The 14,310-nt window shown below is 41.1% G+C and overlaps 1 protein-coding gene across 1 annotated transcript; it reads left to right on the top strand.

The window, feature by feature from the left end:
- Window positions 1-2,387: 2,387 nt before the first annotated feature.
- On the top strand, window positions 2,388-10,091 carry LOC139415414 (DNA-binding protein RFX6-like). The gene is made up of 19 exons (XM_071163516.1): window positions 2,388-2,583; window positions 3,194-3,347; window positions 3,496-3,619; window positions 3,736-3,797; window positions 3,897-3,974; window positions 4,147-4,174; window positions 4,357-4,464; window positions 4,832-4,909; window positions 4,999-5,112; window positions 5,206-5,255; window positions 5,407-5,566; window positions 5,738-5,879; window positions 5,991-6,100; window positions 6,186-6,303; window positions 7,001-7,123; window positions 7,341-7,538; window positions 7,728-8,246; window positions 8,391-8,597; window positions 8,768-10,091. Exons 1-19 carry the CDS (start codon window positions 2,388-2,390, stop codon window positions 8,938-8,940), a joined length of 2,742 nt encoding a protein of 913 aa, XP_071019617.1. The 3' UTR covers window positions 8,941-10,091.
- The last annotated feature ends 4,219 nt before the right edge of the window (window positions 10,092-14,310 follow it).

The raw sequence follows: 14,310 nt of genomic DNA, 5'->3' as shown, positions 1-14,310 counted from the left end.
CTCTTCGGCCTCCAGGTCACCAGGCTGCTCATTATGGTGCACACCTGTCACCATCGTTACGCGCATCTGTGCATAATGACCCTCACCTGGACTCCATCACCTCCTTGATTACCTGCCCTATATATGTCACTCCCTTTGGTTCCTCCCCCAGGCGTCATTGTTTCTGTTTCCTGTCTGTGCATTGTTTGTGTTACTTGTTTTGTATTATGTTTCATTTATTAATTAAAATAATCACTCCCTGAACTAGCTTCCCGACTCTCAGCGCACATCATTACACATGAGAAGTATACAAGCTACAACATGTAGCTGGTTGCGTTGCAAGGTAGCTAAATTACACAACTACCACAAATGTAAGCTGACAGGCAGCTACAATAAACACAATCATTCTGTGACAAATAGCATGTTGGCTGTTACATTTTTGTTGTTAGAAATGACTGTAGGCTACTTTCATTTCATTGAAGACCCATTCAACTTCGGATCAGCAGTCAACAGCTGTGACCTTGAAAAGGACGGAGAAAAATCGAACTTCCTCCCTATACAGTTGAAGTCGGACGTTTGCATACACTTAGGTTGGAGTCATTAAAACTCGTTTTTCAACCACTCCACAAATGTCTTGTTAACAAACTATAGTTTTGGCAAGTCTTTTAGGACATCTACTTTGTGCATGACACAAATAATTTTTCCAACAATTGTTTACATACAGATTATTTCACTTATAATTCATTGTATCACAATTCCAGTGGGTCAGAAGTTTACATACACTAAGTTGACTGTGCCTTTAAACAGCTGACCATCGTTATGTTTGGAGGAAAAAGGGGGAGGCTTGCAAGCCGAAGAACACCATCCCAACCTTGAAGCACGGGGTGGCAGCATCAGGTTGTGCGGGTGCTTTGCTGCAGGAGGGACTGGTGGACTTCACAAAATAGATTACATCATGAGGGTGAAAAATTATGTGGATATATTGAAGCAACATCTCAAGACATCAGTCAGGAAGTTAAAGCTTGGTCGCAAATGGGTCTTCCAAATGGACAATGACCATACTACCAAAGTTGTGGCAAAATGGCTTAAGGACAACAAAGTCAAGGTATTGGACGGGCCATCACAAAGCCCTGACCTCAATCCTAGAGAAAAATGTGTGGTCAGAACTGAAAAAGCATGTGTGAGCAAGAAGGCCTACAAACCTGATTCAGTTACACCAGCTCTGTCAGGAGGAATGGGCCAAAATTCACCCAACTTATTGTGGGAAGCTTGTTAAAGGCTTACCCAAAATGTTTGACCCAAGTTAAACAATTTAAAGGCAATGCTACCAAATACTAATTGAGTGTATGTAAACTTCTGACCCACTGGGAATGTGATGAAAGAAATAAAAGCTGAAATAAATCATTCTCTCAACTATTATTCTGACACTTCACATTCTTAAAATAAAGTGGTGATCCTAACTGACATAAGACAGATCATTTTTACTAGGATTAAATGTCAGGAATTGTGAAAAACTGAGTTTAAATGTATTTGGCTAAGGTGTATGTAAACTTCCGACTTCAACTGTACCTGCTGCATCGGTAAGAATAGCACAAGGTATCCCCCCCTAAGAAATGTATGGAGAATTATGTGAGAATTTGCCCAGCAAACTAAATATTCGATAAAATAACACGGTATTTAATTAAATGTCAGGTTTGAAACGGATTTGTTGTGTTCAGATGCAACTTTAGAGAAAAAAAAACGTATTGGCTTGACTACACTGGAGGGGGACATCCCGAGTAGCATTTGATACAAGGCCTATATCCTTGTTGCTGAAAAACTGTTTCATTTAGGTATTTCGCATAAACCCACAGGAAATAATTATGCGTAAACAAATACACTGCTTTATTGCATAGATGATTCAATTTTAGATTAAAATAGCAAACACTTATTTGTCTGCTAACGGCATAAGGTGCGAGGCAGTGCAGGACCACAGCAGACCAAGGATAGATGTTGGCTTTTTAGTTAATCATTGATAGACTGAATCAGCGCCCCGTCCTCTGCAAATATGATAAATGATTCCCTAGGCAATTACCAATGTGACGTCGTTCTTTAACCACAGCATTGACTCCAAAAAGGTCGTTATCAGAGTTTCATTGTAAGGTGTAGGGAGAGACTTGAGAACTGCGCTTTGTTTTTTTTCTATTAGGCTACTGAAAATGGATATCTAATTATGAGATGAGATGACGAAATTGGGGGAAAAGTATATATAAGTATATTTATTTAGAGAATTGTATTTGTGCGGATAGGATACTTGCCTCATGAAGACAATCTGTGTACATGTTCTTACACATGCATTTAAATGTTCTATTTCAGTTATTTTGTATTTGTTTTGTTTTACTTTTTACCTCATAATATTTTCATTGAACATGCCTATGAAACGGAATACAAGCCCGATCCGGGATGGCCCATTTCTTCAAGTTCATCCACCTTCAACCAAGAAATTCTGCGATGCCTCTGAGGAGTTTATGCACACCGCTTTATCTGACGAGAAATTACCCCGTGATTTCCATGGACATTCACTCTCAAAGTTTGACGAGGAAGATGATTCGGGAATTAAATCAGGTGATGAATAAATTCGGATTAATAGGCCTACACATAATTGATTGCTGAGAGGCCCTCTTCCCTTAAGAGTGATCAAATTATAAACGCCATTAAAAATTGAGCGCTTGTTGATGTCAAGCAGTAGTTTGTGCTGTATTAAATTGTGGATCGTTTTTTGTTGAAATATGCCTGCACCAAAGTATATTTTTTATTGTTTGTTGGGTAGGCTAAAAGAAAAGCATGTATTCCAAATCCCATGTTTTCTCCCTCTCTCTTACCATTTGTAGCCTAAACATTCTACTCAATCTGACCAGAAATAAGTCATAGCAGACGCTCTTAGCCAGAGCGAATTATATAGTAGTGAGGACATACATTTTTTCGTACCATGTACCGGTCCCACTTGCGAATCGAGCCCACCTCCCTGGCGTTGCAGGCACTATGCTCTTCAAACTGAGCCACATGGGACCCATTTTTCTATATTATGTTAATTTTCATGACTCTTGGAAATCCTGTATAGGGAATACTTATTTCTAATTGTATGGTTCATTTAGCCACCTACCTTGTCATTGCCCTGTACAACTGAAAAATATTTTTCACCTCATGACTGTTTTCTCCCCCACAACACTGTCAGAAGCAGAGGACACTAATGAAACCCCGTCTTCTGAGGAGGACCAGGATTTTGTTGAGTATTCCAAAGATTTGGCTTTCAAACAGACGACCCCGAGGAAAAGCATCACTCAGATCATAAAAGACAAGAAGAAACAGACTCAGCTCACCCTTCAATGGTAGTGTTCCAAAGTCACAACATTTTATAATATTTATTGTGTTGTAATGCATTTGTATAGTAACAATCCTTCTTACGAATGTGAATGTTTATTTTTTGTTGTTGATGATTGATTATACATTTGATTTGTGTGACTGTTGGTTCCCTAGGCTGGAGGAAAACTATATTGTTTGTGAAGGGGTTTGTCTGCCACGTTGCATCCTGTACGCGCACTACCTAGACTTCTGTAGGAAGGAGAAACTGGATCCAGCCTGTGCTGCTACATTTGGCAAGGTGATATGAGTCTTGAGGATGCGGTGGAGTTTGTGGTGTGATGTTATAGATAAACACAACTTATGGTGGTGGAAAATGTAAATTATGTTTTTTTTTGTATTCTCTGTGCACATTAGACAATTCGTCAGAAATTTCCACTTCTTACAACAAGAAGACTTGGGACCCGAGGTCATTCAAAGTAAGATGTAGAGGGGAATATTTGCTTTTCAAATAGAATTGTTCTTGTCATATGATATGCCTCAATATAACATGTATGGATGTTGTTGATATTCGACAGATATCATTATTACGGCATTGGCATCAAAGAGAGCAGTGCCTATTATCACTTGGTGTACTCAGGAAAAGGCTTGACGAGGTAAGATCATTCACAGAATTTGCTCTGGAGCATTGTCATAATACACATCAATCTGTAATGTTTGTTATAGGAAGTGATCAGCCAGGTCTGAGGCTACTTACTCAACTATGGAATTGAAATTGCAATGACATTCTGGAATTGAATCTCAGTCTGATTTATTATTTGATTCTAGATTTTCAGGGAGCAAACTCAAGAATGAGGTAAGATTGTAATGAATGAACAGTCTCTAGCAAATATATAACAGACAAATAACAGTTTCTTTTCATTTTCATATCTTCTTGTAAGATTTTAGTGACGTGAATCATGTTTTCTAATACATTCTACCTGTTACAAGACTACGGCGTCAAACATTCATACTGTTTGATGTTCCTCTATTTAACAGGGAGGATATACTCGGAAATACTCCCTCAGCTCCAAAACAGGAACTTTGCTCCCAGAATTCCCAAGTGTACAGCATCTAGTGCTTCAAGGTTCTGTCTCTAAAGAGAAGGTTTGTATTTTTTTCATCAACACTTCAACTTTCTGTGCCATTCAAATCAAATCAAATGTATTTACATAGCCCTTCGTACATCAGCTGATATGTCAAAGTGCTGTACAGAAACCCAGGCTAAAACCCCAAACAGCAAGCAATGCAGGTGTTGAAGCACGTTGGCTAGGAAAAACTCCCTAGAAAGGCCAAAACCTAGGAGGATTATTAAGATTAAGATTGCTGATCACATATGGTATTCAGTAGCAAGAAGACTGTAACCGTTGTGAATTATCTTCACACTATGTTAGTGCGAAAGGTATGCACTCGCTCTGGATAAGAGCATTTGCTAAATGACTCAAATGTAAATGCAAAACGTTATGTCCCATAGGTGGACACGCTCATCATGATGTACAAAACACATTGTCAGTGCATCCTGGACAATGCCATCAATGTCAACTTTGAAGAGGTATTCTATACAAAATCCAGACAAAAGATTTTGTAGCCTTTTCTGACAAATTTTCTCATGACTCACTATTTATATTTACTACGTTTCAGATACAGAATTTTCTGCTGCATTTCTGGCAAGGAATGCCCGACCATCTTTTACCACTGCTGGATAACTCCATAATCGTGGACATCTTCTGTGTGTGTGACTCTATACTATATAAGGTGTGTGTTTCTCCAGAATCATAGAGCAGCATCCTCATTAGTTGTTGAAGGACTCCTACCTCAACTGGACAGGTTGTGCTATCCATTTTTCAGGTTCTGACAGATGTCCTGATCCCTGCTACGATGCAGGAGATGCCTGAAAGGTAGAGTATTTTTGTCTTTCGACATTTGTGTTTTGCTCACCTGGACACCAGATGTATTGTAAGGTTTATGCTATATGGAATTACTAGTCATAAGATATGGCAGTCGGTCCAGGTCACGTACTGTTGTGTGTAAAGAGTATCTTGTTTGCAGTCTTCTGGCAGACATCCGTAACTTGGCCAAGCACTGGGAAGACTGGATGGTGTCTTCTCTGGAAAACCTCCCAGAATGCCTCTCAGAGAAGAAGCTCCCGATCGCACGCAGATTTGTGTCCTCTCTAAAACGTCAGACCTCCTTCTTACACCTTGCCCAGGTAAAGCACTGATAACAGCACAGAAGAATATACATATTTTGTTCATGTTGAACTTTACAAATACATATTTAAAAGTATTTGAAGTATATCTATATATCATTCATTTTATTATGACTCTAAGATATAGAATTTGCATATGTCATTTTTGGTCATTTTTTGTTTTTACAACAGATCGCAAGACCAGCTCTTTTTGACCAGAATGTGGTGAACTCCATGGTGGTGGATATAGATCAAGTGGATTTGAACAGCATAGGGTCACAAGCCCTTTTCACCATCTCAAGTGGTGACCAAGACTCTGACCTCTACTCTGAATGTGAGAGACTTGAATCATTTTCCCTCATCGAACATTTACATTGTACATGGAAAACACTGGCAGGTTAATTCCTGTGAACAATGTTAATTAGCTTTCTCCTCGTGTTGCTAGATGACTCTATAACAGCGTTCCAAGAGCTGAAAGACCTACTGAAGAAGAATGCCACTGTGGAATCCTTTATCGAGTGGCTGGACACTGTTGTAGAGCAGAAGGTCATTAAGGTACGTTGTCCCCATTTCCAATCTAAGATTGGGGTTGTCAGATTGGATGTTGACATCTAATCTGTTTCTTTCTATTTCTCTCCAGCCTGGGAAGCAGAACGGACGGTCCATAAAGAAGCGAGCTCAGGACTTCCTCCTCAAGTGGAGTTTCTTTGGAGCACGTGTTATGCACAACCTCACGTTGAACAACGCCACAAGTTTTGGTAAGAAATGACTACATCCCTCTATAACAGTTCCTCCTGATAATGTGTATATCCATGGAACATCTAGAACATTCAGGAAATGCTGTACACTAGCCTATTTATATGTCATTTCAGCTTTTAGTTAAATTCATTACTACTGCCATAGCCTAAATGATACCCGGTCGGGCACTACGACAGACACAAACACACTTATCATTTTGTTAGGTCGGCTGGCTCTGAACAGAATGCTACAATGAGCCATAAATTATAATGGCCTAGCCCCAGGTAAACAAAGCATTATCTCTCGGTCGCGTGCACTGTGTTTGGAGACAGACTTCCATGCACCTTCCTCACCTCCTGGCCATGACGGGTCTATCACCAAACAAAAGTCAAACAGACTGGAGAACAATCACATGGCCCAACAGGTCAAACAGCAGGCCTGGGGAGATGAAAGCCCAGGTGAAGGCAGACCTCTGGGGCTGGTTGGGTCAAACCCTCCGCACCTGGTGATTGGTGCACAGAACAGCCTTTGGAGCGGTTTCACAATTTGTAAGGTGAAGGTTGTTAGAGAATATTTGGATATTCTGTCATGATAGTGCACATCTGAGCTTCAGAAAAATGTGATAAGATAATAGGTTGATTTCTGGTGGGAAAAACTAGGACAGTAAGAGGTTGTTATGCTAGTAGCAAACTAAGATGTGTTTTTTTTTCATCCCAGGTTCGTTCCACCTAATCCGCATGCTGCTGGATGAGTATATCCTTCTGGCTATTGAGACACAATTCAACAATGACAAAGAACAAGACCTCCAGAATATCCTAGATAAATACATGAGAAATGCAGGTACACGCAAGCGTGACTGTTTTTACTTTTGATCGAAAATATACAATTACATGTCATACATAGAGTATCTAATTATATTATGTAGAACTCTGATTGTTTTTTTTTTCATTAAGTTGTTATTGAAATTCATCTTAATGCTATCCGTTTTTATGAAGCAGTATGGAGTAATTGTAGAGGATGTAGGATCACTGAGGTACATTGTTGTGATTATTTTCAGATGGCAGCAAGGCGGCATTCACTGCCTCCCCTAGCTCCTGTTTCCTGGCCAACCGTAACAAGCCCAGCGCGGTGTCCAGTGATCTGTCTGTGAAGAACGAGTCCCTCTCAGAACACACATACATGACCCTGTCAGCTAATCAGCAGGCAAACATGACTGTCTACCAAGGCTCTGAAACAGATGGATTCTCTCTGTCAGGTGCAAATGCATTTTTAGGGTGACATTTTCTCAGTCAGTTCCTGAATTGAATTTGCCCGATTGTATGTGAGCTTTATTGAAACTTTCATTGGTTTAACATAAATAAGTTTGTGTGACAATTGCTAATTTAATAATAAATGTTCCTATTGTATTGTCTAAAATCTTAGTCACTTTCCTCTATACTCCAAGGACAAATGGACTTTTCCCAGAACAGTGGCCCTCTGATGACCCCTCCCATCTCCCCAGCCATGGCGAACAGGGGCAGTGTCATCAACCAGGGACCCATGGCCGTCATACCCCAGATCGCCTGCACCACCATCCAGCCCCACATCTCCTGCCAAGCGTTCCCAGACACCATGTACCAGAGCCTGCCTTCCAGTAGCCCCAGCTACTACCCAACCACTTCCAACTACCAGGCTGTGTTCAGGCCCCAGACACACGCTCAGGCCCCTGCCTACCACACCCGCTCCGATAGCAGCCACTACCCGTCCTTCAGTGAGCAGCACCTGGCCAAAGACTACTTCAACAGCAGCTGTGCTGTGTCCCCCTACAGCTCCAGACCCACCTCCAATTACAGCACAGTCCCTGATCCTGGGATGGAGACTCAGGGGGTTCAGCTACTGGACTCTGGTGGATACAACTTTGTCATGAGTGGGTTAAACAGTAGTGGCTGTCAGGAGTCTGCCTACTCAACAGCAGGACACAGTGGTAAGGATGAATTATATTGAAATAGGCCCTGAGTAGTCTGTTTTCCCTGGTCACGTCACCTAGTCAGAAATAACTCAGGGCCCTAACAATAAGTTGTACCATAAATGTGTATTCTGCTTATAGAGGAACCTCTCTGTTTTTCAGGGTACTATGGAAACAGTGGCTACCTGGATAGCCAGAGGCTGGGTTCCATGATAGACCAGCATGTGTCAGTTATCAGCAGTGTGAGCAGTATCCGTTCCGTCCCAACATACGCTGATATACACGACCCCCTCAACATCCTGGATGACACAGGCAGAAAGCCGGCAGGCCCTTACTACCCTGAGTCTGACTCACTGGGCACACCTGGAGGTCAGTGATGGATTTAATTTATATTTAGTGCTCAAGGCACTTTACATTGTAATAGGGAACGGCATTGTTCCACTACCAATGTGTAGCAATGGCCTGGGTGAAACGATGAGTGCTTTGTATAATTGTTCTAGTAAGTTTCCCATTCAAGATAATCTTGTTTTTGTCTCTAGCTCCTCCCCTCCCCTCCTCGATCTCCGCACCCTGCATGTATGGAGGTCCTGCCCAGTTCCACTCCCAGGATGCACCGCTTCCTCACCAGGGATCATCTGAGGTACGTGACATGGTGTCATCGCTGCCACCCATCAACACTGTGTTTATGGGGTCTAGTGGAGGAGGACCGTGAGCTGTGACATAACCTCCAACCACCACCACTCCTCAAGGTCCTCTGTTCCCTCTCACACCACTCCTTAAGGGCCTCCGTTCCCTCCCACACCGCTCCTCAAGGTCCTCCGTTCCCTCCCACACCGCTCCTCAAGGTCCTCCGTTCCCTCCCACACCACTCCTCAAGGTCCTCCGTTCCCTCTCACAACGTTCCTCAAGGGCCTCCGTTCCCTCCCACAACACTCCTCAAGGTCCTCCGTTCCCTCCCACACCGCTCCTCAAGGTCCTCCGTTCCCTCCCACACCGCTCCTCAAGGTCCTCCGTTCCCTCCCACACCGCTCCTCAAGGTCCTCCGTTCCCTCCCACACCGCTCCTCAAGGTCCTCCGTTCCCTCTCACACCGTTCCTCAAGGTCCTCCGTTCCCTCCCACACCACTCCTCAAGGTCCTCCGTTCCCTCTCACACCACTCCTCAAGGTCCTCCGTTCCCTCCCACACCGTTCCTCAAGGTCCTCCGTTCCCTCCCACACCACTCCTCAAGGTCCTCCGTTCCCTCCCACACCACTCAGTCACTGTAAGCAATGACTCAGATCACAGACAGAAATATGCTTAAAGTATCTCTTATGTAGCCTATATATCTTTTGTCCATTTATGAAGCCCTCAGCTGTTCAGTCAATGGGCAGTCAAATGTTTTGATGAATTGAAGTAATGAATAATTTGCAATTTAACCTTTTTAATATAATTCAATCTGTTCATCTTCATGTGGTCAAAGGCGACTTTGTGTATTTTCTGAGTCAACATGTAAATAAATACCTGTAGAATAATACCAGGAATGTAAACATTTTAAATGTAAAATATATAGTCTCTCATGTAAGACAGGTTTGATTGATTATACAAGTTTTAAAACAGCATGTTATTTATTTTAGTTGCCTTTATAGCCTGTTACAATGTAATATTAATGCTGGAAATGTATATACTCTCTATCTGAGTTAGGCCAGACGGTGTTGAAACTAAACTGTAAGCAAAACATTTTTGTATCTTAGTTTTTGATAAATGTAAAATTAGGAGAAAATTTACTTATACACCAATAGAGGTGTTTGACCTGTATATAACCGAATGAGAGGTAGGAGCTTAGAAATTACTGTTGTTTGCAATACAGATGAACATTTATTAAATAATACTGTAAGGCTTCATTCATTAGAGAGAGATAGAGAGAGAGACTTTGTTAGTTTGCGTTCATGTGCTTCTTCAGCCATTTGTCTGGTTGTCAGTACATCCAAAATAACAATCTCTAATCTCTCAATTGAAAGCCCCAGTGTCAAAACTCTGAATACACATCCCTTTAATGGCTCAACTGGATCTACACCAGGTGAGGTGAGAAAGATTACTGTCCGGAATGACAATGGAAGAAGCAGTGGATCAAAGTTGAGCTTTGTCTGTTATTATTTGATTTCTTCGTTGTACAATAGAGGGAGATATGGTCAGATAAAGGTGTTTACCAGAAACTAGAACCAATAGAGGTGTTTGACCCACAGCGGGATCAAGCTGTTTATACATTGTGACCCTTTAGAGAAACTTCCGGGGAGTTGTCTAAATGGAGCTTTGTTAGCCTTTGAGCAGATGGAAGCCAATAAAACCATAATCAGTAACATTAGATTGACCAGGGCATTTGTGTGCCGAAATGATATCATTTCGAAGCGATACACTATTTAAATGTATTGAGTTGATACGTACGTGCACAGGCTATGTATTAAAGTAGAGGATTCAGCATTTGTCTCCACAACATGAATAAATAAAGCAAAATTAATGATATTCCCCATCAGTGTTATCCTTTATCTACTCAAGGGGAAAATCCATTTCAGCCCATGGACGGGAACAGATGGCTTGAAAGCTAATGATGACCAAATCCTGACGTTAAAATAGTTTAATTACAAAGTCAATAATGCCTCCAACAATTGCGGGACCTTTAGTGTAAAAACAACAGCAGGCTGAACGCAAACGTTGGGACAATGTTTAACCAGAACTTTGCATTTGGCGGTGAGTCTCCATATGTAGGCCAGGCGGACCAAAGATCAAGAGATCCAGGGATGTGTAAGACTGATGGCTTTACTGTTGTATGTCAGAGAATCAAACCACAACACTGCTTTAACCTCACGGGTCTCTCAGGCCCACTAAAAACCACCCTTAGACACCTCAGATATCATTTCATATGCAAAAATATATCCTTCATTTTATACCTTGAAGGGTTTTTGCTATTTGTATAGTCATACTGTGAAATTACATTTCCGTTTAGCTGACTTTAGCAGGACATTTCATAGTGTATTTCTACAGGATATTCATTTAAAAAGGGGTCTGACTAGGACATATTTAAACATAATCTCCATCCTTGTCCAGTTCACCTGTATATCCACTGAAGCCTTCAATGCAGGAGAGTGGTTATTATGTACTTTTTACTCATACCTCAAACACACAAGTTCAGTAAAGTGAGGGTTGGAGACCACGTTATCAGCAATACAGGATCAACAATGGCCATATAGAAAGCTCTCTACATGCTAGAAGCTGCCTTTTTATCACAATATCAACTGTACAGGTTGCATTAATATGTCCAAGCCACTCCAGATGTCAGTGTTGGGAAGAACAGTGAGCGGACACCTTTAGCAACACTGTAATGTAGGAGCTCTGTCAGAGGTTAGAGTAGAGCCCACTATGAGCCTCTGACATCTTGTCTTTGTGTTGTGTCTTAATGAGTGTGTGTCTATAATGAGTGCATTGCACACAACTGCCTGCTGGAGCCTCTGGTAGGACAATATTTAGAGGTGTCCTGTACTGTCAATGATTAAGCTTTTATTGAATGGGATCATTCACAAATCTACATTTGCAGCTAAATATCAAACTGCTACTTCTTTTTTTTTGTATTAGTAAAAACAAAATGATCTTTTATCCGACAAGATCTTTGCCACGCTGTCTTATTCAGCTGGAAAATGATGATGTGGTTGGTGTTTGTCTTGAATGATGAATCTCCTTGAGTTACGTGTAGGTCTGCAAGTGTCCATATGATGGCAGTATAGTGTACAAAATACATTTATCACATCCATTTCTGTTTTGGTTGGCCCCACGGTAAATCTGTTATTACTAAACTGTGTGTTGTATTTGGAGAAACAGAGGTCAAATACACATTCCAACCAATAGCTTTGTTAACATGCTACTAAATAATAGGTGGAACAGTATCTGATGTATTTTAGAGACTTAATGTACAGCAAACAATTGACCTCTGTTGAACTGTTGAATATGATCACTTTTCAGATAGGAAACATATTTTCTTTTTGACGGTGAAAATATTGATTTCCTCCAATATCTTATCAATATTGATACTATCACTATAAATCCTAAAGCAAATAAATAAAACACACATTCTAAAAATCCAAAACAGTTATCTTGTTCTATCTTTATGTCTCAGATTATATCATTACGCTGAATACTAAAGAAAGACACCATCAGTGATATTGATCCTCAGGGAGAGAAACTGGACTTCAAAGTCGTCAGTTAAAAACCTGACCAGTGTAGAGATAAGCCTGGGATTTGATGTCTAAACCTCCCGTCACACCCTTCTTAGAGCCTTCCTCCCAAAGTCCCGGCCTGCTGTTAGTTTAAGTCGTTATGGAAAGCAACTCTGTCTCCTCTCCTACTCTATTAGCCACACACTGGTCTTCCAGGTCCCTGTTGGAATTTAACCTCTGGAAACGACTGGGATCTAAGATTACAGAGAAACAACCTTAGAAAGATCAACCTGCAGCTTGAAATTGATTGATAGAGTGACAGAAAGAGGAGAAGCTATTTGTTTCACCCTAACCCCTTATGGCATTAGTACCTTTTGAGGAAACATTGGTTAATGCATGGTTTAGTGGTATATATATATGAGTAAGCTCCTATTCTGCCGTTTGTGGAGACTGTATTTGCCTGTCCGTTTTCCTACCCAGGCATTTTTAAGTTCATGTGTTTATGAAGAGGAATCCCTTTGATTGGAAAGTGCATCATAGTGAATGTGAATGAATACTAGCTGCATTTTCTCTGTTCACTGTTGCCCACAGTCCTCCTGTGAGAGGTTGTCGATCAGTTTATGGGTTTTGACTAACGCGAGGTCCAAGAATTCCACAACTGTATGCGTCTTAACCCGGAGCGAGCAGCAGGTCAGTGTGGCTGTATTTGAAGAGCAGCATCAGACATGGTAGGCATTTCTCTCATTGGTGGTAAATATCTGGGGGAATCTCACTGCATATTCTGGCACAGAAACTCTGAATCATTGCAGATCATCACCGAAGAAATAGTGAGAGGCAAAACTTCCAACAACAAGAGGACAAACATTGAAGGCCTTTGAAATCCGTGACCGTCGACTAAGTGCTTGCCAATTTGGCTCAATAGTGACATGATTAAAAAGGATGCTTGTTTTTTTCTGAAATGGATTGATAGGTGAAGTGCATGATGAAGTTTGGCAACCACAGACATACATGATTTGTCTATACAGTACAGTGTTTATACAAGCAGCTATGTGACTGGCAAAATGCCTAACCACAACATATTAAATGACTGTATATATGAGAGACAGAGAGCTCCTTTTCTAACTAACCCAGACAATTTTAAAGGAAGCACAATCCCTCTCTCTCTGTCACTGACACACACACACAATTTTTTTGCCTATATTCAGTCAGTCACATGAAAGGAAAGACCATTCAATTCACCACAGACTCCTACCCCTCATTGAAAATACAATGTGAAAGACAGTGGAGTGTCATTGCTATTGTTAGCCTCACATTGCCTCTGTCTTGTAATATAATTACTTGTTATGTTTTCCTTGCTAAGTGCAATAGACTTTAATTAACTAAGCTATGACAGTCCATTATGATGCTGTGGAGTAGGTCCTGATTGTAGTTGCTATGTGTGGGAATGCAAACCAGTGAAGAGGATAACATCTGGCAAAATATACATTGGGACTTCATAATAACTGTAGGTTTCCATATTCTTTTGCATATTCTTTTGTTGTCATGATGTAGGCTAGCCTTGCCATTTGTTGTATTTTTTCTACAGATGTAAGGTCTTAATTTGATCACTCTTTGTTGCTCAGAAATGCAAACCTGTAGTGTATTTGTGTAATGTCTGTTGTCGGGAGAAGGAGAAGACCAAGGTGCAGCGTGGTAAGTATTCATAATACCTTTTAATCAATACGAATACTTGAACAAAAAAACAACAAAACGACAAACGAACAGTTCAGCAAGGTGCAATACACAAAACAACTACCCACAAACCATAGTGGGAAAACAGGCTGCCTAAGTATGGTTCTCAATCAGAGACAACGATTGACAGCTGCCTCTGGTTGAGAACCATACCAGGCCAAACACA

The sequence above is a fragment of the Oncorhynchus clarkii genome, chromosome 8 (genome assembly GCF_045791955.1).
Source record: "Oncorhynchus clarkii lewisi isolate Uvic-CL-2024 chromosome 8, UVic_Ocla_1.0, whole genome shotgun sequence".
Lineage (NCBI taxonomy): Eukaryota > Metazoa > Chordata > Actinopteri > Salmoniformes > Salmonidae > Oncorhynchus > Oncorhynchus clarkii.
The sequence above is the reverse complement of the archived record's forward strand: the minus strand, read 5'-3'. Positions and strand labels throughout refer to the sequence as shown.

What these genes read in the sequence shown, in the direction of transcription:
- LOC139415414 (XM_071163516.1), top strand. Translation starts at nt 2,388, where the DNA reads ATGCCTATGAAACGGAATACAAGCCCGATCCGGGATGGCCCATTTCTT. An exon ending in ACTCAGCTCACCCTTCAATG is followed by an intron (nt 3,348 to 3,495) that starts GTAGTGTTCCAA and finishes TTGGTTCCCTAG; the next exon opens with GCTGGAGGAAAACTATATTG. An exon ending in TAAATACATGAGAAATGCAG is followed by an intron (nt 7,124 to 7,340) that starts GTACACGCAAGC and finishes GATTATTTTCAG; the next exon opens with ATGGCAGCAAGGCGGCATTC.